The sequence below is a fragment of the Engraulis encrasicolus genome, chromosome 22, assembly GCF_034702125.1.
Source record: "Engraulis encrasicolus isolate BLACKSEA-1 chromosome 22, IST_EnEncr_1.0, whole genome shotgun sequence".
Taxonomy (NCBI): Eukaryota; Metazoa; Chordata; class Actinopteri; order Clupeiformes; family Engraulidae; genus Engraulis; species Engraulis encrasicolus.
The window spans coordinates 18,082,455-18,103,563 of record NC_085878.1 but is presented as its reverse complement, the minus strand read 5'-3'; the positions used below and the strand labels follow the sequence as shown (position 1 = coordinate 18,103,563).

The 21,109-nt window shown below is 41.3% G+C and overlaps 1 protein-coding gene across 2 annotated transcripts; it reads right to left on the bottom strand.

Annotated features, from left to right (window-relative positions):
• Positions 1-1,560: 1,560 nt before the first annotated feature.
• def8 (differentially expressed in FDCP 8 homolog) lies at positions 1,561-20,729 on the bottom strand. Of its 2 annotated transcripts, XM_063188413.1 has the most exons (12): positions 20,554-20,729; positions 19,454-19,576; positions 17,396-17,493; positions 16,764-16,913; positions 15,828-15,969; positions 14,671-14,835; positions 13,326-13,453; positions 12,490-12,603; positions 10,815-10,895; positions 9,633-9,773; positions 5,419-5,528; positions 1,561-2,983 (listed from the first exon to the last, which is right to left on the bottom strand). In XM_063188413.1, exons 2-12 carry the CDS (start codon positions 19,560-19,562, stop codon positions 2,893-2,895), a joined length of 1,329 nt encoding a protein of 442 aa, XP_063044483.1. In that variant the 5' UTR covers positions 19,563-19,576; positions 20,554-20,729; the 3' UTR covers positions 1,561-2,892. The 2 variants fall into 2 exon arrangements, with proteins under 2 accessions (XP_063044483.1, XP_063044484.1); XM_063188414.1 differs by lacking the exons at positions 19,454-19,576; positions 20,554-20,729 and adding an exon at positions 18,579-18,640.
• Between the last annotated feature and the right edge of the window lie 380 nt (positions 20,730-21,109).

Genomic DNA, 21,109 nt, shown 5'->3' with positions numbered 1-21,109 from the left:
TTTTTACCCACAGACCGCCTTCCTCAACGGCCCCGATTGGGCGGGAAACCGCCCTATCTGGCAAGACCGCTCAGCTTCAGGCTCTCTAATAAAACGTTTGGAGGTAGTGAGGGTTATTTCATTATTGGAGTGAGAATTTAGACGTTACGACTTGTCAAAATCTTACAAAAAATGATTGAAACCCACTTTGATAACGTTGTAATCACCGTTTGAAATCGTATGCATTCCTATGGCACACAGCTGCGATAGTCTCCACTAGGCGGGGCTACGTCTGTGGGAGGAGCCCACAGGGCGCGAAAAAGGCAAAGATGGCTGCGCCCGGTCAATCCGAAAAGCTGCCACTGGCTAGAACCGCCCATTGCCAGTCTAGGTTAATACAGGTCTGTGTACAGAACATCATGTTCTTCTCAGCTTGTGGAGACCTTTCCCATACGACCTATATATCCATTCACACACATAGAGTTCTTCAGCGGAAGCGGAAGCATGTAGTAGATTGTAGTCTTTCATGTTAGCATTTAAGGACGTCCTGGTTCCTATCGGCTTCCGGCCTCCATTGGGAATGAATAGGGGTAAATTTCAAATAAGCTCCGAGTGCAAGCACGCGCTTAGCGAACCCCCGCAAACTGTCGAGGGTGTTAAAAATAGGCTGTAGGTATGACATGGTTGATCATTTTGTGTCAAACTTCGACATAAATACGATGTTGCGTCCATATGCTAAACCCGGAAGCTTTTGGCGACTACAGAAGCAGCGCCTGTAGGGACTCACTAGTTCGACGCCCTTTCGGTACTTACCGCTTATGTCATACGACCCTAAACCTAACCCTAACCTTAACCCTAAACCTAACCCTAAACCTAACCCTAACCTTAACCCTAACCCTAACCTTAACCCTAAACCTAACCCTAACCTTAAATCGCTTGTTTGAAATGTTTGATTACCATGTGAAATCACGAGAGGGCGTCAAACTAGTGAATCTCGGTTCCATGGCGATTTTTTACATTGCAAAACGCCATAGAGATTCAGGTTTGGCAAAAATATAAGTTGCACGGCAACAACAAACATTAGCGTGTCCCCGCATCCCTTTCTCATTAGTGGAACGGATCGTATCATCATGTTGGTGTATTCACATGTTAAATCATGACGATTATAATTCAATATTGCTAACCCCTTTCTGATCATTAAAACTTCCGAACTACATACTTTCCTTTGGTTGCCATGGGTACAGCCATCCGCACGTACATGTTAGATACGAGATTCACTAGTTTGACGCCCTCTCGTGATTTCACATGGTAATCAAACATTTCAAACAAGCGATTTAAGGTTAGGGTTAGGTTTAGGGTTAAGGTTAGGGTTAGGGTTAAGGTTAGGGTTAGGGTTAAGGTTAGGGTTAGGTTTAGGGTTAGGTTTAGGGTTAAGGTTAGGGTTAGGGTCGTATGACGTAAGCGGTAAGTACCAAAAGGGCGTTGAACTAGTGAGTCCCCCATGGAACCGGTAGTCCAAACGCCGCATACAAGTTGACGTCAACGCTGAAGAGCTCTATTGTATACACAGAAACAACTCGCTTGAAGAAACAGCAGTTTTTAATGTATTCATGCAAGATCTTATGCTGATACAATACATAAACATTTCAGAAAACAATGTTGACAAGATCTTTCAAGTCATCATGTCTACACATAATTTTGTAGATTACATAATTATTAGGACAATACCTTGACTTCACCTTTTCTGTCATGCTGAAACATAACACAGCAAATATATATATACTTTATTTTAAAACAAATAAAAGTACATCTTGTTTACATACTGTCAATAAAAGACCATTGGGCATCATCACCATACTACTGTAAGGTTTTATAATTCTTATAAATACTATTTTTAGTGAAGAAGTTATAAAACCTCAGAAAGTCAAAAACAACACTCATATCATCATACATACACAGAATTAGTCTGAACGTGGGAATTGTTGTACTTTTTAAGTGTCTTTGATAGGCAAGCTCTCAGTCCCTCAAAAATACTTCACCTGATAATAAAAGGCCAATAAAGGCAGATTCCATTTGCTGCTCCTGGACAATAATATTATACAGTATGTATTAAGACTGTACATAAGGACATGGGGTATCGAAAGGGTAAACGACTATGCCATGTGTCTGCGAATAGTAGTAGACCCATAACCATAACCTGCTATAACGGGATTTGGTAAGACAATGGCAGTTCATATTTGAAACCAATCCAATTGAAAATCAATATTAACATAACTCCATACATCAAACTAGTAGCCGGTCATTGACAATATTGTTTGGTTGCTACACTTGTGTTGTTGCAAAGTTATTGTGTCAGATTGGCACTGGCAAAGTAGACAATTCATTCAGAAAGCTACTGTAAGAGCAGTTAGTATGTTTCTCCAAGTTACACCACTAGACCAGAAGTTATACCAGATCAGTATTCCTGACATGTAGTGCATTACAAAAGAAACAGAAACAGCATGGATAACAGTTCATGTAAATATGTTTGCATGACCAGACACAGGAAATCAGAGGTGTCAAAAGTAACAAGTGAAAAAAAGAAACACAGTTTCCTCCCAACTCAAGTAACATATCTGAGTAACCAGTAGACCTGTGTACTTGTCTTACGATCAGCTACCTCTGCACTGGTTGGATCAAGTTGGTGGTGGGTCCTTGTTAGATTTTCAGCGTTTTTCAGTAACAACACAGTTTATATATCTCATTAGGTACAATGGAGTAAATGATGTGACGCCTATGTAATGCCATGTGCTAGTGTTGTTACTCCACAAAAGTACTTTTACTTTTGACACCTCTGCAGGAAAGGTACTTCAATGTAGTGCAAATTAGGAATGTGTAACTGTACAAGTCAAGCAGATGTAAGTGTTTACAAGTTCACACAGTATCGGCATCGAAAGGCTCCTGCTTGCGCTCGGTCATTCGGGCACATCGCGGACACGTTGTAGAGTTGTCATAGTAACAATCCCTGAAATCACAAAGACAAAAAGTTTTTGAGTTGTAACATTATCCAGGTAGTTCACATGGTCCAAAAAGAGGTAAATTATTACTTCTGTTCCATCTTTCGAATAAGGTTCATGAGATAAATATTAAAATACAGTATAAAAGCTTATTGCATTATAATGATCATTGGGTGATTCCTATGCCACAACAAGAATTGATAACAAGTAATCAATGGAGTTACCAAAAATGTTAATAACATTTATATAAAATTTTCGTTTTCCTAATCCTAATAAGCATTCACACAAGAGTAGCATGAAAATTCTGAAAATTGATTTCTTGATAAAAACGCCTTATTAGAAGTCTTTGTCCTTCCAATTCACAACACAATACACCTTATTTGTGCCCCATGCTTGTTGACTTAAACTAAGGCCAAGCAAGCAGGTTAAGCTTTTTTCATTGTGCTTTAAAGCTCAGGGTATCAAACAATTACGTGAGCAAAACTTTGAAATGCCAAGCATTTACAAAACAGATGAATATTCAGACACACAGTAAGGCACATGTAATAAACTCAGTAAGATCATCTTGTTGGTTTACAACAAGTGTGTGGGCTACTTTCGACACTGAAGAGTGTGGCAATGGCCAAGTTTAAATGTTTATACTTAGAAATTAATAATTCCAAATTAAATTATTCAGAATTAAAATTATTGTCAGTGGAGTTTAGATGAAGCACTTCATCTTATTGTATATTAACGTCTGGGTATCAGAAAGCATTTCGATTGGACAGAGGTTGCACACGCTGGGTCTGCGTCGTTGCCTCTTGCATCTGCAGCGGAATTAACGTACACGATAGACTTACTCACTTAACCCCATCACGCCATTCGCACATAGGAACACGATACAGGAAGAAAGTTATTCAGAATTAACAATGGAATAAACCACCCACTTAATTCGGAATAATGTTAATTCTGAGTAGTGTGTTTACATTATGAGAAAAGTGTTTACATTATGTTTTCAAAGCAGAATTTTGATTCATTCGGAATTAAATGTCCCATGTAAACAAGACGATTGTTGCTTTGTTGTGCCTGAAGTACATGACTGGCCAGAAGTCTGTGTGTATTGGGGTCTTAGTTTCTTAATTACCTAAGGCATAAAAACATTTGATGCTGAATTTGTCCCAAATGAAAGAAGGACCGCTAATGATGTGATGCAAGTTTACTAAAATAGGCAGGCCAGCGTGTAAAAGCTTAAGTCCTTATACTTTTTCCTCCTCCTTGTGCATGTCACAAAGACCAAGCACAATGTGAACTGAAAAAAAACGTTGCTCTAATTAGGATGAACTGGTTTAGTGAATTGGCTGAGGCAAGCATGTGGCAGGACTTTTACTTTCAAGACTGGAATGTCCACCACTGACTTCAGAGCTACGAGGAGAGAAGTAGAGTACAGAGAAGACTCCTTCACAAACACACTGAGGTCACTTGTTTACGCTCTCTATGGGAGGCCACTTCCAGAGTAACTGGCTCGTATGACTGAAGGATCATTGGAAGTGAGACTCCAAGCCTGCTGACCTGCTAACCTTTTTCTGACCATTTGTTTTGTTCTGACATGCCCTAGTTGAGCCGATTCCCATACAGAATTTTGACCCAGAATTGACCACAGCACAAGTTGAAGAAATCTGACAAAATCTGAACAGTGTTAGGCACACCTGACTGCATCAGGTAATGCCTCATTCCCAGACACTTTTGCTGAGGAAATTGTAAACAGATCGACAGCTCATCTAAATTTACCCACTAACTAAACATCTGTGCAATTTTGACGATAAAGGACTACTGACAAACTAAACACATTCAATTCCATTATCATGATAAAGTAATCGTCCATGAACATAGCTTCTTGTTTAATTCATAAGAGCACAACACACCATCTGGCATTGCCTCGTAAACCCATGCAACCATGTGGTTATGTATCCAAGTATTTGACACACATCCAGTAGTCGCAATACAGTACAGTCTAAACAAACAAAGTCTGACCTTCAAACTTCCAGAGGTAATTAGCCAGCTTAATAATATTACTTTCCCTGAAGTTTAAAGACTATGAGGGCGTGATCAACCCACAGCTTTTGGTCATGACTCTTGAATAAGCTACAATTGCTAACCTACAAGGACTCTTGCATAACATAAAATTACATTAACCTACAGTGAAGTGGACATGTTATTTGGTTATAATTCATAACCTGATTTCTAAACATGAATCTGGGTAGAGGGTCTCAACTCAATTGCTGAAAAGCTCTTTACTATTTGGTGGTATGTACTATATTAGGCAAGCAAAGTTTATGTACATAGCACATTTCATACCCATCTGCAACTCTATGTGCTTCACAATAATAAAAGCATAAAAATACATGTGGTGAAACAAGAAAAGGTGAGTGGTGCAGCATATGAGGATTGTTATGGCTTCTCTCACCTGTGGAAAACTGCGGAGCAGTCCTGGCAGACAGAGGTGTGGCTGTCAAATGGGAACAGGATATCTCCCTCTTTGCACAGCTCACACACAAACCCTTTGGCTTGGCATCGCTGCAAAGAGAAATAGAGGAATTTACTTGGGCATGCACAAAAACTACAGAAAGATTAATCTCAGGAGAAGTCATATTTCCGGCAGTTTTTTCCATAGTATGAATGTGCTATTACATATTTATTTACAAGCAAAGTTATGTAAACTAACCAACATGAATATATTCACACCTGAATATGCCTCTTAATATTCAACAGTACAGAGCCGTGAGTGTGAGTAAATTCATGGGCAAAAGCCATTATTCACATAGCCTGGGCCTAAAGCTACTGCCACCACAAGCAGAGGATTCTGCTTAGTGAGCATTGGCCAGCATTGCATGGTGGGAATCCCTGGAATGCTAGAAGCGTGCTCTGTGCTACTGAGTAGGGTGGGACACCGCTGAAACAGACCGAGCATGGCAAAAACAAGTGGCTTCTTTGGTTACTGAATGCATGTAGTGAATTGGCAGATTTTAACTCTTAAGCCTATGAGTGTGCCCTGCTGCTGGATGACAACCATGGCATGTTTTATATGTGGTGTCTGTTCAACCCCTTTTCCCGTTTCTTATAGTTTTTCATATACAACATAAAAGCCCACAATTGACTGCAGAATATCGATATCAGAAAGGGACTCAAATGTTTGGGTTGGTAAAAATAACTCCATACAAAGTGTTTACTTTCAGTGCAGATGGGAAAGCAGACACAGATAAGATCGTAAATGGAAAGGTAAACAGACGCTGCCATAGAGAATGGTCTAAACCAGTGTTTCCCAACCAGGGGTACGTGTACCACTAGGGGTACGCGAGCACACTGCAGGGGGTACTTAGAAAGATGCAATTTTAACAAATGTATGGAGCTTAGTTACATTGGAATAGAGACAGCGATATAGAATGTGACTTAGGGGGTACTCATGGCACAACGAACAGGCTTAGGGGGTACACAAGACAAAAAAGGTTGGGAAATATTGGTCTAAACATACAGAGATGTAGCCAACAGGAGAATTAAAGTAGACACGTTGACAAATAATTTAATAGTTTGCAATAATGTAATAATGAAACAAAATGTGTAACAATGAAAATAATTATGGCCTACAAACCATGTGAAATGTGTTGACTTAAAGGAACAGTCCACTCATTTTTTATTTTCACATATTTGCAGTATTTCCAAGCATTATTCATCATGAACGTGCAATGCATATAATTTTGTTCTCAGTGTTTTCAGATTTATTAGCATAGCTTAGCATAATCACTGGAAGTGGATGGGGGCAATAGCATCAAACCACAAGTGATCACAGGACGGGATTAAATAGCTGTTTTGCACTCTGGTGAATTTTAAATTTATTTTAAGGTAGTTTATAAGTACTTTATAGGTGCTTACATGCTCACACCAGCCGACTCAGGGACAGCTTCTTCCCTCAATGTATCAGACTGTTGAATTCAAAAACACCAACATAGGAAGGAATCCACACATCACATCTCCCCTTTCTCCAACCTGCCATTTATTTATTTATTTATTTTTTACAAAAAATGCAGCTTTCAACTTTTTAAATATATATTTTTTCCTACTTTTTTTTGCCTTTTTAACATTCTTTTTAACCTTTTTTGGGACTCCCAGAGCAGGGAATCTTTTCATTGTATATACAGTGCCCTCCATAATTATTGGCACCCCTGGTTGAGATGTGTTTTTTAGCTTCCAATTATTTTATTTTTTTTCTAAATAATATGGGACCTTAATGGAAAAAAAGAGAAAAATCCAACCTTCAATACAAGTGCATTTATTCAGTGGGGAAAAAATCCCACATAAAGAAATAATTATTTGACATCAAATAATGTGTGTCACAATTATTAGCACCCCTGGTGTTAATATTTTGTACAACCCCCTTTTGCCAACAAAACAGCACCTAATCTTCTCCTATAATGTTTCACAAGATGGGAAAAGACAGAAAGAGGGATCTTCAGCCATTCCTCTTTGCAGAATCTCTCTAAATCATCCAGAGACCTGGGTCCTCTCCTCTGTACTCTCCTCTTCAGCTCACCCCACAGGTTCTCAATGGGGTTGAGGTCAGGGGACTGAGATGCCCATGGGAGGAGCTTGATTTTGTGTCTGGTGAACCATTTCTGTGTAGATTTGGCCATATGTTTAGGGTCATTGTCTTGCTGAAAGACCCAGTGACGACCCAGCTTCAGCTTTCGGGCAGAGGGCAACAGATTTTGATTTAAAATGTCCTGGTATTTCAAAGCATTCATGATGCCATGCACCCTAACAAGGTTCCCAGGGCCTTTGGAAGCGAAACAGCCCCACAGCATCACTGACCCACCCCCATACTTCACAGTGGGTATGAGGTGCTTTTCAGCATGCGCATCTTTCGTGGCACGCCAGACCCACTTAGAGTGTTTGTTGCCAAAAAGCTCAATCTTGGTCTCATCTGACCAAAGCACACGGTCCCAGTTGAAGCCCCAATACCGCTTGGCGAACTCCAGACGCTTGCGTTTATGATTGTGAGTGAGGAAAGGTTTTCTCCGTGCATGCCTCCCAAACAGCTTGTTGGCGTGTAGACAGCGCCTGATGGTTGATTTGGAGACTTTGTGACCCCAGGATGCTACCATTTGGTGTAATTCTGTAACAGTGAGCTTTGGAGATCTTTTGATTTCTCTTACCATCCTCCTCACTGTGCGTGGTGGCAAAATAAACTTGGGTCCTCGTCCAGGCTTGTTTACCACTGTTCCAGTTGTTTTGAACTTCTTAATTATTCCTCTCACAGTGGATATGGGCAGCTGCAGTTGAGTGGCAATCTTCTTGTAGCCTCTGCCTGACCTGTGAAGGTCGACGCACATCTGCCTCACTTGTATGCTGTGTTCCTTTGTCTTTCCCATGTTTAAGAGTGGATAAGAGAAATGGCCTCGGTGTCACGTCATATTTATACCCCAGGGAAACAGGAAGTGATGAATTACTAATTAAATGTTCCTACATACTCTGGTAAACTTTGTAAACTACTGTAGAAATGACAGAAATGTTTCAATTATATTTATTTCCTGGGAATTGTTAAGGGTGCCAATAATTGTGGAACAGGTGATTTAATGAAAAATAATTATTTTTTAGTCAGGGATTTTTTTATTTTCTTACAATTCATTTGAGTTGAAGGCTACATTTTCCTACAATTTTCAGTGTGACAGTATTCTTCTGCAATAAACACTGAATTTATTTTAAGGCTTTTAACACATCTCAACCAGGGGTGCCAATAATTATGGAGGGCACTGTATATATATATATATATATATGTTTCATATATATACACATGACAAATAAAATATCTTGAATCTTGTATCTTGTATGTACATTTGAGGATGTTTTGTTTGCCCCCATAGACTTGCATGGCTACGCTTAATTTGGCTATACCGTTTAACTAGGCAATGCAAACACATAGACAATAATGATATGCACATTCATGAATAATGCTTGGAAATACTGCAAATATGTGAAAATCAAAAAAGGGTGGACTGTTCCTTTAAACCAAACAGACAACAAGAAATGTGTAACCTTGTAAGCTACTGTATGCATTGTACTGTATGCGTTGGCCTATTTTATAGTACCCATGATATAGAACATCAATCTGACAGCATGCCAGTCATGTCCACATTTAGCAACAGAACATCCGCCCACTACACTTAACTAGACCAATGGTGATAAGCTGCAGTGCAGGGGTGAGAGAACTTCAGCCACACCATGCAGACAGATAGGCCCCGTGCCAGTGCCCTAGTCTAGTTGACAGTGGCACACGGTTGTGATTGTATTTTGGGCGCATGGCATGGCATGGTTGTGATTGTATTTTGGGCGCATGGCATGGAAATAGGGAAGTGGGGAATGCTGAGACTGCTCTCTTGGCCCCTGGTGTGCAGCAGCAGCAGCAGCAGCAGCAGCAATAACAGGAGCCATTGCCGTTGCAACACTCGGGGGTTCATACCACGCCTCCCCCCATTAAAAAACACCCAACTAATTCGAAATCGAACAAATTCATTTTCATTTGTAACCAATGTTGACAAGTAAGTCACAGTTGTGCCCCCTCCTATCCTGACATCTGCACCAATGGCAATACCTCGCGTGCAACAGCCCTGGCAAGCTAGACCTCACCTCACAGTCCAGTTTGATGTGCTTGGCAAAGGTAGTGTGTATCTCGGTGAGGGAACAGCTGAGGCGGCCGGTGGAGATGTCAATGAGGTCTTGCGTAGAATACATATCGTCATTCTCCACAAAGTGCTGCCTGTCGTGAAGCTACGTACAGAAAGATACACAGCAAAGAACACGAGATTAAGAAATAGAACACACAGGCACATATAAACAAACAGAGAGAAATAGAAGACACAGGCACACATAAACAAACAGAGAGCAAGCGAGAGAAAGCAAGACAGAGAGAAAGTGAGAAGGAGGGGGGGGGGGGTATTGACAGAGAGAGGTAAAACAAGCATAATTGTGTCAAAAATAACCTGCTCTCTGCCCTCTGGCAGTGCACTTTATTCCCAGCCCTTTGTGTAAACTGGCTGCATGTCTGATTATTTCAGGCACTACTGCAGAACTTTGATCCTAAGTTCAGGCCGAACTGGTAAATATCCCATTTGTTATTAAAGTAAGTTTTACTACACATCAAGACTGTGCAGCAGTACGTATCCCTCTATATGTGTAATACATGTTCTGGAACACATATATAACTGTGTCCAGGCTTCAAGTACTACATATATAACTGTTTCCAGCCTTCATGTACTGTTTGGCACGGAGTGCTGAGATCAGCACAATGTCCCTGTGCAGCCTGTGTTATGTCATCCACACCCTCCTAGTGTCTCTCAACATTCCAGTGCACAAAAGAATTTGTCCTTACACAACAACACCAGCAGATGGGGCCAGAGGGACATGTCCATGTTTTTTGTGTGTGTATGTACGACTATTGCTTGCTTTACTGGGTTTGCTTTGTTTCAAATCCCTCTTTTTATCAACAATAATAACTTGTAAAAACAATCTTCTGCATAATAATCATTTCTAACAATGCAACACACCTATGAAATCTCGCTTTGGCCAACGTTGTTAGGTCACACCCCTGCTCTCTAAGATCAAGAAGGTAGCGTAAGCAGCGTCATGACCAAATACAGTTAGTGACAGCAATTCTTAACACAATTTAGTCATTAGCTGTTTTGAAGACCAACCTTTTACGGGTGCGTCTATGTCAAACTGACCTACATATTTAAACCAGCGTATTAATGGTTGTTTTTCTAGGATGAGTGAGTGAATGAGCGCGTCAGTGAGTGAGTTTGAAAGTCTGACCTGCAGCAGCAGTCTGGCCTCCATGGCCTCCTTACAGGTGAGGAAGTAGGGCTTCATCAGCAGGATGTCCTGGCGCAGCTTCTGAAATCACAACGCAGGCACGCACGCACACACGCACACACAGACACACAACAATTCCAACATTTTCTAATACAGACAATTTAATTCAGAATCAGCATGGGAATCCTAAAAACTACCAGCAGAGCTTGTGTGACGTCCTGGCCATACATACTCGCTACAGAGATATGCACAGTTGAAGGTCCAGAGAGGAAGCAAGGGTAGAGTTGATGGAGCTCTCCGTGTCAAAAGTAGCTAAGACATCTGAAACTATGCAAATGTGACACTGACTTTGTGGACAACAACAAGTCTTCCTGATGCAGTACTTATTACAAATAAATCTGTAGTAGTGCTTGGATATGTGTACCAGTAAGCCCCATGAGTTTCAAATATCTTAGAGATCCACTTTTCATCACTTTAAAATGAATTTATCTGTTCATTCATGTACAGTAGTTACCTCCGCCGAGGAGGTAATGTTTTTGGTCGTGTTGGTTTGTCCGTTTGCCTGTCTGTTTGTTTGTTTGTTTGTTTGTTTCTTTGTCTGTCTGTCTGTTTGTCAGCAGCATAACTCAAAAACTAAAGAACAGATTTGGACGAAACTTTGTGGAGTTGTTGATAATGACCCAAAGAACAAGTGATTAAATTCTGGGGGTGATCGGGATCACAAACCGGAACCAGGACTTTTGAAAAGATTCTTCACCATTAATCAGAAACCAGAAATTGAATTGCAGGGACTCCACAAAAAGAAGGCAGAAAGACTGAGGGTGTAACAGTCAAATGTTCAATCAAGCAGCTTCCTTGGTGAAGGTCTGCACTCTCTGAGTGCTTCTAGTTATTTATTATATCAAATAATTTGCACAAATCTCCTGTGTGGGAAAGTATGCAAAACATCTCCTCCCCAAAACAGATGATTCACTGAAATAACGATTAAGCAAACTTTTTTCTGGGAAATGTTTACCAGTTCCACACATTAGGTTGGAAGGATGTTCTGGCTCATGTTCTCTTAACACGTGGGTGATGCTGCCATAACACACACACTGCCACTTCACATTTCTGTGCTTGACAGCTTTATTTGATTAAGGTTGCAGCTTTGACGGCAGTCAGATATCCAGCTCCATGTCCTTCTAATCATGGCTCCTATTGCCTTAGTTAGAAAATCCCGATAACACGGCAGAAGTCTGCGGAAAACACAAACACAGGGCTGGAAAATCACCATAATGACCATAGCCCGCTTCGAAATGACTTGAATATTCTTTGTCTCATCCCTTCAATATGAAACAAAACCCCTCCATCTTCGGTGTCGGGTTGCCGTTTTTCCTATTGAAAATATATTCCAATTGTAACCTTCAGACAAAACATTATCCCTTATGTGATGCACGTGATCATTGGGAGTTGTTGATGCTGCACGACTATTCCCCCTGACAAATTGAGGGGTATTCTAGAAAGTTGTAGTAATTTACCAGAGTATATTAACATGCTTGTTAATCCAATCTCATCTATAATCTAAAATCTAATCTAAAGGATAAGAACTGAAGTGTTTTCTTGTCTGTTGTTAATCAACATTTCTGGTATGACCCATCATGTGTTGAACAGGACGGCGTCTGTTAAAGCAACTGACCCTGATCTCTACCAGTTCCTCCACAAAGTTGAAGAGCAGCGGGTTGACCTCCTTCAGCTTCAGCACCGGCCGCGAGATCATCAGAGCCAGGTAGCGCATGGAGGAGCGACACACCTGCACACACAGGAACAAGAAAAGGACACTTCTCTTTTAGTCTCCCTGACAGTCACCATTGTTACAACCCCCAGCCCGTTTTAGGGGCGCAACATGAAAAGGAGACCACACAAAGATGAATAGCTCAATGGTATTTTTATTGAACCAAGTGTCTAGGGGATGCATGAATGGGTGTATGAGAGTGAATGGTGTATGTGTCAGTATCAATATGTGAGCTGTAAAGGAAGAATCAAAAGGGTGAGGGTAAAGAAGTGAGAGGAGAGCAAGAAATGAAAGCAGCCAGTGGTGAGGTCGAGGTCAGAGTGCCTGCCATCGGAAGAGGAGAGGAGGACTTTATACCTCCCCCACAGGTGCAACCACTAAAGGATTAGGGTAACCATCACCATGACATGTATATGAAGCAGTTGAAACTGACCCAAGCGTTAATCTGTTTACAGAATGCAGCCAGTTAAGTACGGTTCATTTATTGTGTAGAAAGAACTAAAAAGCTGGCATAATCAAAAGCGTTGGGAAAATGTCAGTGCCTTGAACGGGACTATTTCAGACATAATCGCCGATGGCAGTGTCTGTACAGAACTATAAATAATATGGCCTGTTGTCATTCCACCAGGCTTGTGATGATGGCATATGAAATTCTTAAAATACAAGCTTAATATGACACATTCTTAGGTGGTTTTGACCATTAGGTGTGTGAGAGAACTGAAAGGCCACTTCTACTGTACCTTGTGAGGCTCAAATTCCCAGTTGTGTATGACGCGTGCTGGGATGATGGCCGTGTCGTTCCAGTGGCAGCTGCTACAGTAGTACTGGCCTGTGTAATCACACTGGCGAGCCTCGGATGGCACTCCCCCTGCAGGACAAAAAGGAGAATTGCAACACAGAGAACAAGATGAAGCTACACTAATTATAACATTTTGAACAAAGATGCAAGAACAGTTATGCAACAGACATACAGTCCCCTCCCAAAGATTTGGACCAGCCAGGCGCATTTCCTTGTGCTCGTTGTTCACTGAAGACCTTTCAACTAAAACTAAAACACCTAAAAATATTGTAGTGTATTACAAATGATGATAAATCAAAAAAACACATCTAGATTTAAATACTGGGAAATCAAAACTGAAATTCAGATTTTTAAATTCATATTCATCTTTCAAACCCAAATGTCCTTGATGCATGACAAAAACAAGAGAATTTAGCTTGCCGTTCCAAGACTTTTGAGCAGTAAGTGGGAAAGAAAGGGAGACTGTAGAAGAAAGAGAGAGAGAGAGAGAGAGAGAGAGAGAGAGAGAGAGAGAGAGAGAGAGAGAGAGAGAGAGAGAGAGAGAGAGAGAGAGAGAGAGAGAGAGAGCGAGAGAGAGCCTTCCTCACACAAACTTTGACAGGGTAATGCAAAACCGGCCTGAATCACAACACGCTCAAGGCACTACTTCATGTTTTTCTGACCTACTAGACAACACGGAAAGCAACAAAGAATGACATACACAAAGTCTGTGTGCTTCGGGCTGATACAGTGAGGAGTGTGATGACTCTGTGAGCCACCAATAGCACGTGCCAATGTTGCCCAGATGAGGTCATCAATAGAGCAGCTGTGGCCACAGCAGACAAGGCAGAATAGGGCAAGGCAGGGTAGGCTGGCAGAGCAGTCCAAAATCCACTCTAGTGCGGGTGCTGTGGCACATCGAGGTACGACACTGTACCACAAATGGGACACTTACGAATGGGCACTAAGGCTCGAGTCCAGCCTTGGTCTTACGCCATCTCTCCCTTAATTCCTGTCTCCATCTGCAATAAAGCCCCAAAGCCCATAATATATTTTGAAAAAAATCTATTCCAGAAGTAAAACAGTTTCCAGCCAACACAGGTGACTACACAGAGTACCGGTTCTACCTGTCTTGACTTGAGTACTTCACTACAATCAGCTGATTCAGAGTTGGTTGAAATGTGTGCAATGAATGAATAAAAATAAGAAATTCAGTGTGATCTGAATCCCTATATTGTCTGGATCAAATATGTGCCCATTTTGACTCTTTGAGCCCAGGATTGACACCTGTGCAGGCTGGCACTCACGTAGGGAGATGGGTGTGCGGCACTCGGCACAGCGGTAGTCCTGCTTGTCCAGGCCGATCTCTGGGCAGATGTTCAGCTCGTACTCTGACTGGTGGCTGACCTTCGACCTCACACATGGCTTGGTGATCAGGTTCATACACTTGCTGTGGCACCGGTAGTAGCAGCCTTCAGAGGGAAACACAGCAGAGAGCAGGAGGATTTATTTTTTGTACAGGTGGAACCCTGAAGAGAGGTGGAAAGGTTGCAGTTTGTTTTAATAGATACAACTGACATGATTGGCTATGGCTGCGTATGCCAAATGATACACATTCGTAACACCCAATTAAAGGCCATCGTCAATCGTAAACCACACACCCCCTACGGGATTTACAGTAGGCAGGCCTCACTTGTGATTAGGTCTGGTGATAACCAGGCAAGAGTCCCTGGGCAGGTGAGCGATCAATGATTGCCTTTTATTCAGTTTCACAGAAGAATCTTCTCTTTCTGTAAACATTGCCTGGGGTTCACTAGCCATTGATTAACCAGTTGTGTAAATGTCAACTGAATAAAAGGCAATTAGGAATGTGTATCATTTGGCGTGTCAGTTGTATCTATTAAAACAAACTGCAACCTTTCCACCTCTCTCCGCTCTCTCATTGGAGGCACTGGTGTTGTCCGTTCTCTGGGTACAGATTCCATGCTGTCGTTCAGGTCGGAACGATTGTGCAAAGCAGCATGGGATTTCATGGGCTACAGGGACTCCAGATGGACATGGATAATCGGGTGCAAATCATTAGTAACTAATCAACTTTTGTCACTAATTCATGGGATCACGATTACGTTTCGACCACTGTCTTCAAAACAATAGTCAAAATGTAATCCTGCCATGGGACAAAAAAAGAAAAAAGAAATAAGGATTGTAAGTGTGCGGACTCCTCACTCCAAAACTCTATTGTAGCCCCTTAACACATGCTGTTCCACCACTGGAACATTGTAGTAGTCACGGAAAAAAACGTAACTTCCATAGTACCTCACCACTATGACAGTGCCCAGGGCCTTTAGTAATACATTACGATTTGTTGGTTGCAATTCTGGTAACAGCAACATTTTTTTAACAGGGGCCGTGTCTTAAGGGGTTAATAAACCAAATGCAGTAAACTAAAGCATGTTCAACTGACCTGTGCATGTGTACCAGGTCTGGATGAGGCCCCAGATGATGGCGCTGCACTTGTCGCAGGTCTGCTTGACGCTCTTGCTCTTCTCCTTAGAGAAGCGATGCTCCAGCAGCACGCGCAGGTTGGGCTCCTCCTCCTCCGGGTCCTGGGCCAAAACATTGAAGTGAATTTAACAGAATATAATATATATATATCCAATACTATATAAAACTCTGCAAATACAAATAGTTGAATAGAATTGAGTTGTATTAAATTGAGTGTTTATATGCTATATATGCCATACCACAGACATTAAGCACTACAAATACAAATGAGGCTGCTCCAAACGTTCAGTACTTTAAAAACATAGTAATGAATGATAACCTAATAAAAAAAACAAATGCCATAAGCTGGATGATATACAAACTGACCAAGTGTACATAACGGACAATACAAATGTCCCGTAACAGGATTTTCAAAAAATACGTAATCTTTTTGTTCAGCACCAGGGATTGTGCACAAGTAACTCTCTACACGTAACAGGATAGCCCATCAGAGCCTATCATCAACAGTAACCTGCCCTGTGACGGTCCTCTATGCCCAACCTGCAGTACTGTGTGTAGAGAAAGTTGTCTGGCTAGCTATCTCAAGCGCTACGGAAGAACTTTGGTCAGTAATACACCAAAAAATAACCTGCAGCAAAGTAACTGCCGAGCTCCACCAATGCTTCCAGTTCACTGAGCAGATTCAAAACTAGCAAACAGTTTCATATGTACTTTCAACGTAATACTGTTTTGTTCAACTGTGCATCTTTATAAGCCTCTACAGAAAACATAGCCTTTGAACAGCGCTAGCAGGGTTTTATGTACTGGTGCTGCATCAAATAATACATGGCACAGACCACTAACACAACCCTGAAAATGACCACATCCTCCTGAAACCATCAGAGTCAGTCCTCACCTTCAGTTCCTGTAGTTTGAGGCGGAGGTGTATGAGTTTGACTACAGTGTCTTTCTGCTTCTCCGAATGCTCTGGTAGTTCCAGGATCAGTTTCTTGCACTCCTCTATGGCCTGCTTTAGCTGCTCGATGTCAGACGCCACAAAGGAGGTCTAATGGGCACACACATACACAGTTCAGTTTAATTAATTACACTTTCTCTTGAGATACACAATAATGCATGCCTATTTCTTTAGGCAGTGGACGGAAAGAAAATGATAGGAAAATGTAAGTTGCCCAGCCCAGTGAAATATTGTCAGCAAAACAACTTCAGCATTTTAAACTATGATGAAAATGTTATCAAAATCTGTCAAGAAACCAGTCTTTGTCAAACAATCTGCCAAGCAGTCAAACAACAAATGAAACAGAGTACAACCACAGGAACCTATCCTCCTCGGTTAAGGTAATTAAACACCTGTGACTGTAATTATGATGTACCATAAAGTAGATCAGAAGACCTTTGTTTAGTCGAAACATTATGCAAGATTCATCAAATAAATCACAGGAGGGTATTTTGGTGATCTATTGCGAATATTTGCGTGAATTTTTTTTTTTCATGAGACAGGTGAAACAGATATGAGCAGCATGTACTCACCACAGGCCGGGAAAAGTGGTCTTCAGCCAGGCCCAGGTCCATGGTCCGGTCGCAGCTGTTGATCTTGGCCTCCGAGGAGAAGAGCTCGGGCCTCACCTCTGCAGAGACAACATGTAGTGAATTAATGGCAGTCTATTTTCTTAACCCCACCCAACATCTGTCTTATTTCACCACTAAACAAAAAAAGACATGAAGAAACACATTAGGTCTCTGTTAAGGCTAGTCTGAATGGAAAACAAGTAAAGCTTTGTGGTTTGTACACTTACTGTACCACAAGAAAGCCACTGCAAGTCTTTAACGACAAGACACCGGTTAAATAATTAACATTAACAGAGATCTTCCATGTGACTCAGTCTGGTCAATATGGTGGGCATGATATGCACACTGTCTAATTGTTAACTTTGACACTGAGATTGAGGCACCACAACACTACACATGCTGACAAGTTGTATAACCCATTTGTCTGACTTTATAAGACAGCACCATCTAAACCAAAAATGAATTCATGTTGAGCAGAACCAAAAGGTATGGCAAAACATAACTTTAGGACAGAGAAAAAACATGAAAGAATAAAAAAAGAAAAACCCAGATTTATCAATTGTTCAGTCCCATCAAAAAGCCATCACAAACTATTTGGAAAATGTGCTTAATCGTAATAAAAACACATGTAAGCTACAGGACCTTGGAAATGCAATATTCCTTCTTCTACGCCTTAAAGGGGTATGCCACTATTTTGGGGCTTAATACAGTTAAAACCGTTGGCCAGGGTTTATAATGGTGGTAAAGGGTCTTATTTTTCATGTTAAGCGTTAAGTTAAAAGAAGGAATATGTCGCTAAGCTAGTGAAAGTCAATGGATCCGTGTAGCATGCTACAATGCTACACGGATCCATTGACTTTCACTAGCTTAGCGACATATTACCTCCTTTAACTTGTCTTAAAGCAAGACAACGATTAACTTGAAAAACAAGACACTTTACCACCTTTATAAACCCCAGCCAACGATTTTAACTGTATTAAGCCCCAAAATAGTGGCATACCCCTTTAAGTGGCAAACATTGTATGTAAATCCTATGGCAAAGTACATTCCATAAAACAGTTCCTTTTCCATTTAGCTAGTACAAGCTGTAATAACAATAGGAATGCCACATTTCCCAGACAATAACAACAATCCATATCATTACCTGCATAAACTTCACAAAACATGACTACTTCAGTGAGCAGTAGGACATCAAACAAGACCAGATCGTTGGCTTAGAAATCAAGAATGTGTCAGATCCTTGTTCCTTTAGCACAGTGCCTTTGGTTCACTCTCTTGACAATTCAAACAGGAAGTGATATTAGCTACAGCAGATCATCTGACCCTTCACTTCGAAATGTGTGACATTGTCCCAAACTCCCACTCAGAGTTTCACAGCAGAAGTTATCTAGAATGTTGACTACTTGGGAAACCACAAGAGCAGCTACATTGTCTTGTGTACAGACAGTCCATTGTGTCTCAGCTTGTAGCAGTAATGTAACAAAAAAAGGTCATCACAACATACAATGATGTATACAGCTATCAACACCGGTATTACCCACAGGGATGTTGTTAGTTATGCTGTGGATTGTATGGAGTGTTTCACTCAGATCAACACAACCCCTCAGTATGATGAAAGTGAAAGTCCCATCTGGGAAACTCCAAATCCCATTGTCATTGTGACACTCCACAGCACTAAATTGCACGCTGCACACAATGACATTGCATGTATGCCTCACCCATGCAAGGGGGCAGTCCCCAATGGCGCCAGAAAGGGAGAAGTGCGGCGGGACTGTAGGCTACCAGCTCAGAGTACCCTCAGTCAAGGAGGATGGGGAAGAGCACTGGTTCATTTTTATTTAAAAAGGTCACATTTGCATTTTAAATATTATATGAATGTCCAAAATAAAACTGGCTTTATCGAAGTCAACAATGAGGACAGAGGAAAGGACTCCATTTGGAGAGGTTACTTGTACATGCAGATACCTGAGCATTCTCTCGTTACCTTGATTTACACTGGATTTAGAGGAAAAGACTCACCGGCTTTTGAGGGGCCCTTGTTGTTCTCTGCTGGGACCTCATCTTCTCCCCTGTCAAAGGGGTTGACGAGGCCCTGGCGAAAGCGGGCAAGTTTCTCATCGTACTCCATGTTACTGGCTACATCTAGGGAGCAGAGACATGGTTCATCCACAGTCAGAGACAAGTCATCCACAGTCATGCATGGAGAAGACTGGCACACACTGCTGTTACACAACTGACCCATGCCCAGGGGACAGGGTCAACTTCATTCAGCTTAGGTAGTAGGCCTACAGGAAAAGATGTATTACTTTTGAGCTAATACTGCCTCACAATTACACAAATGACAGTTACAACGTTTGTCAGTGAAATTAGCAGTAAAATAGGAGGGGAGGAGTGCATTTCATTGCTTGTTCAGATTGTAAGAGTAGCCTATAACTCCCAGCAGGCAAAACTAAACCCCCAAAACTGACTTAACCCATTGTGTGTGCTTAATTGTCCTGTCGTGACTTGACACAACACGAGACTTTCGTTACAGTTCTTTTCTACCTACATGGAACCCGTGTGTTGTCATGGCTGACTGCAAGTCAAACTACAAAGCTATTATATCCATGGGTGGACGATTCGTGTTTACAAATCGAATCACAAAAGCAAAAGCAAACTGGCCTTCAGCGACTGTCGAGTTTAATTCAGCATCACCGTGTTACAAACAACAGCATCAACACGACTCAGCATCAACACGAGTGGTTATTTTTTCTTCCACTTGTACCTACAGTTTGTTTGCACGAGCTTTAAGAATTCACGACTTTGGCATCCACTCTCGCTTTCCATAAACATTGGTAGTAATGCTATTATGGGTCATTGACTCGACTGACCCAATAGCTAGCAAGCAAGGTATATCATGTCAGACACGATGTGCAAATTACAGCACACACATTTGTAAACTATGTTTGCAAAATGGCATGTTGATTTAATGAATACTTGCATTGAACATGCCTGTTTATCACAACGCTGCATCATGTCACATCTCTGGAAGGTTAACTAATGACTGAAAAGCTGCTGTTTATTTAGCTAGCTATCTATCTGGCTGGCTTGCTAACATAGCAAGTCTGTCTATTGCTTACCTCATGTTAGTGTTCCGAAAGAAGGTTTGAAGAGGTAACCTCTGTGCAAATACTAGGGTCCAGGCTTAACGATTTGTAAATGCTATCTTTTTGTGAGGTCACCAATTGTCGCTTGTTTTGCAATCTGAAAAACAGCATCATCACCGAACCCCTAACAATTCAAGCATGAAAGAGGTTGAGTCATAGGCAAGAGAGACATCTAGTGGACAAATAGGGTAAAGCTACTAAAAGCCACAGTAAACAGTTCTGTATAAAATGCCTATTTGTAATGAAAATAATGCTAATTTAGGGTATATGGATCCACTCATACTTGCCTCTTTTTCTCCAGTCTTAACGTTATCCACAAATGAGGAAATGGCTGTAGTCTGGTTTCCTCATTGAATCTGCATTGTAAGACATGTGATGCAACAGGAGATTGCAGACTTTGGAAAACCAACACACATATCCTATAGCCTAGTGTTTCCTGCTTTGTGGCCCAATGGCATCAGCACTTCCACCGTGGGGGTTGGCTTTCAGTATAGGCCTGCAAAAAAACTGTCACAAAACATTTGCTGAA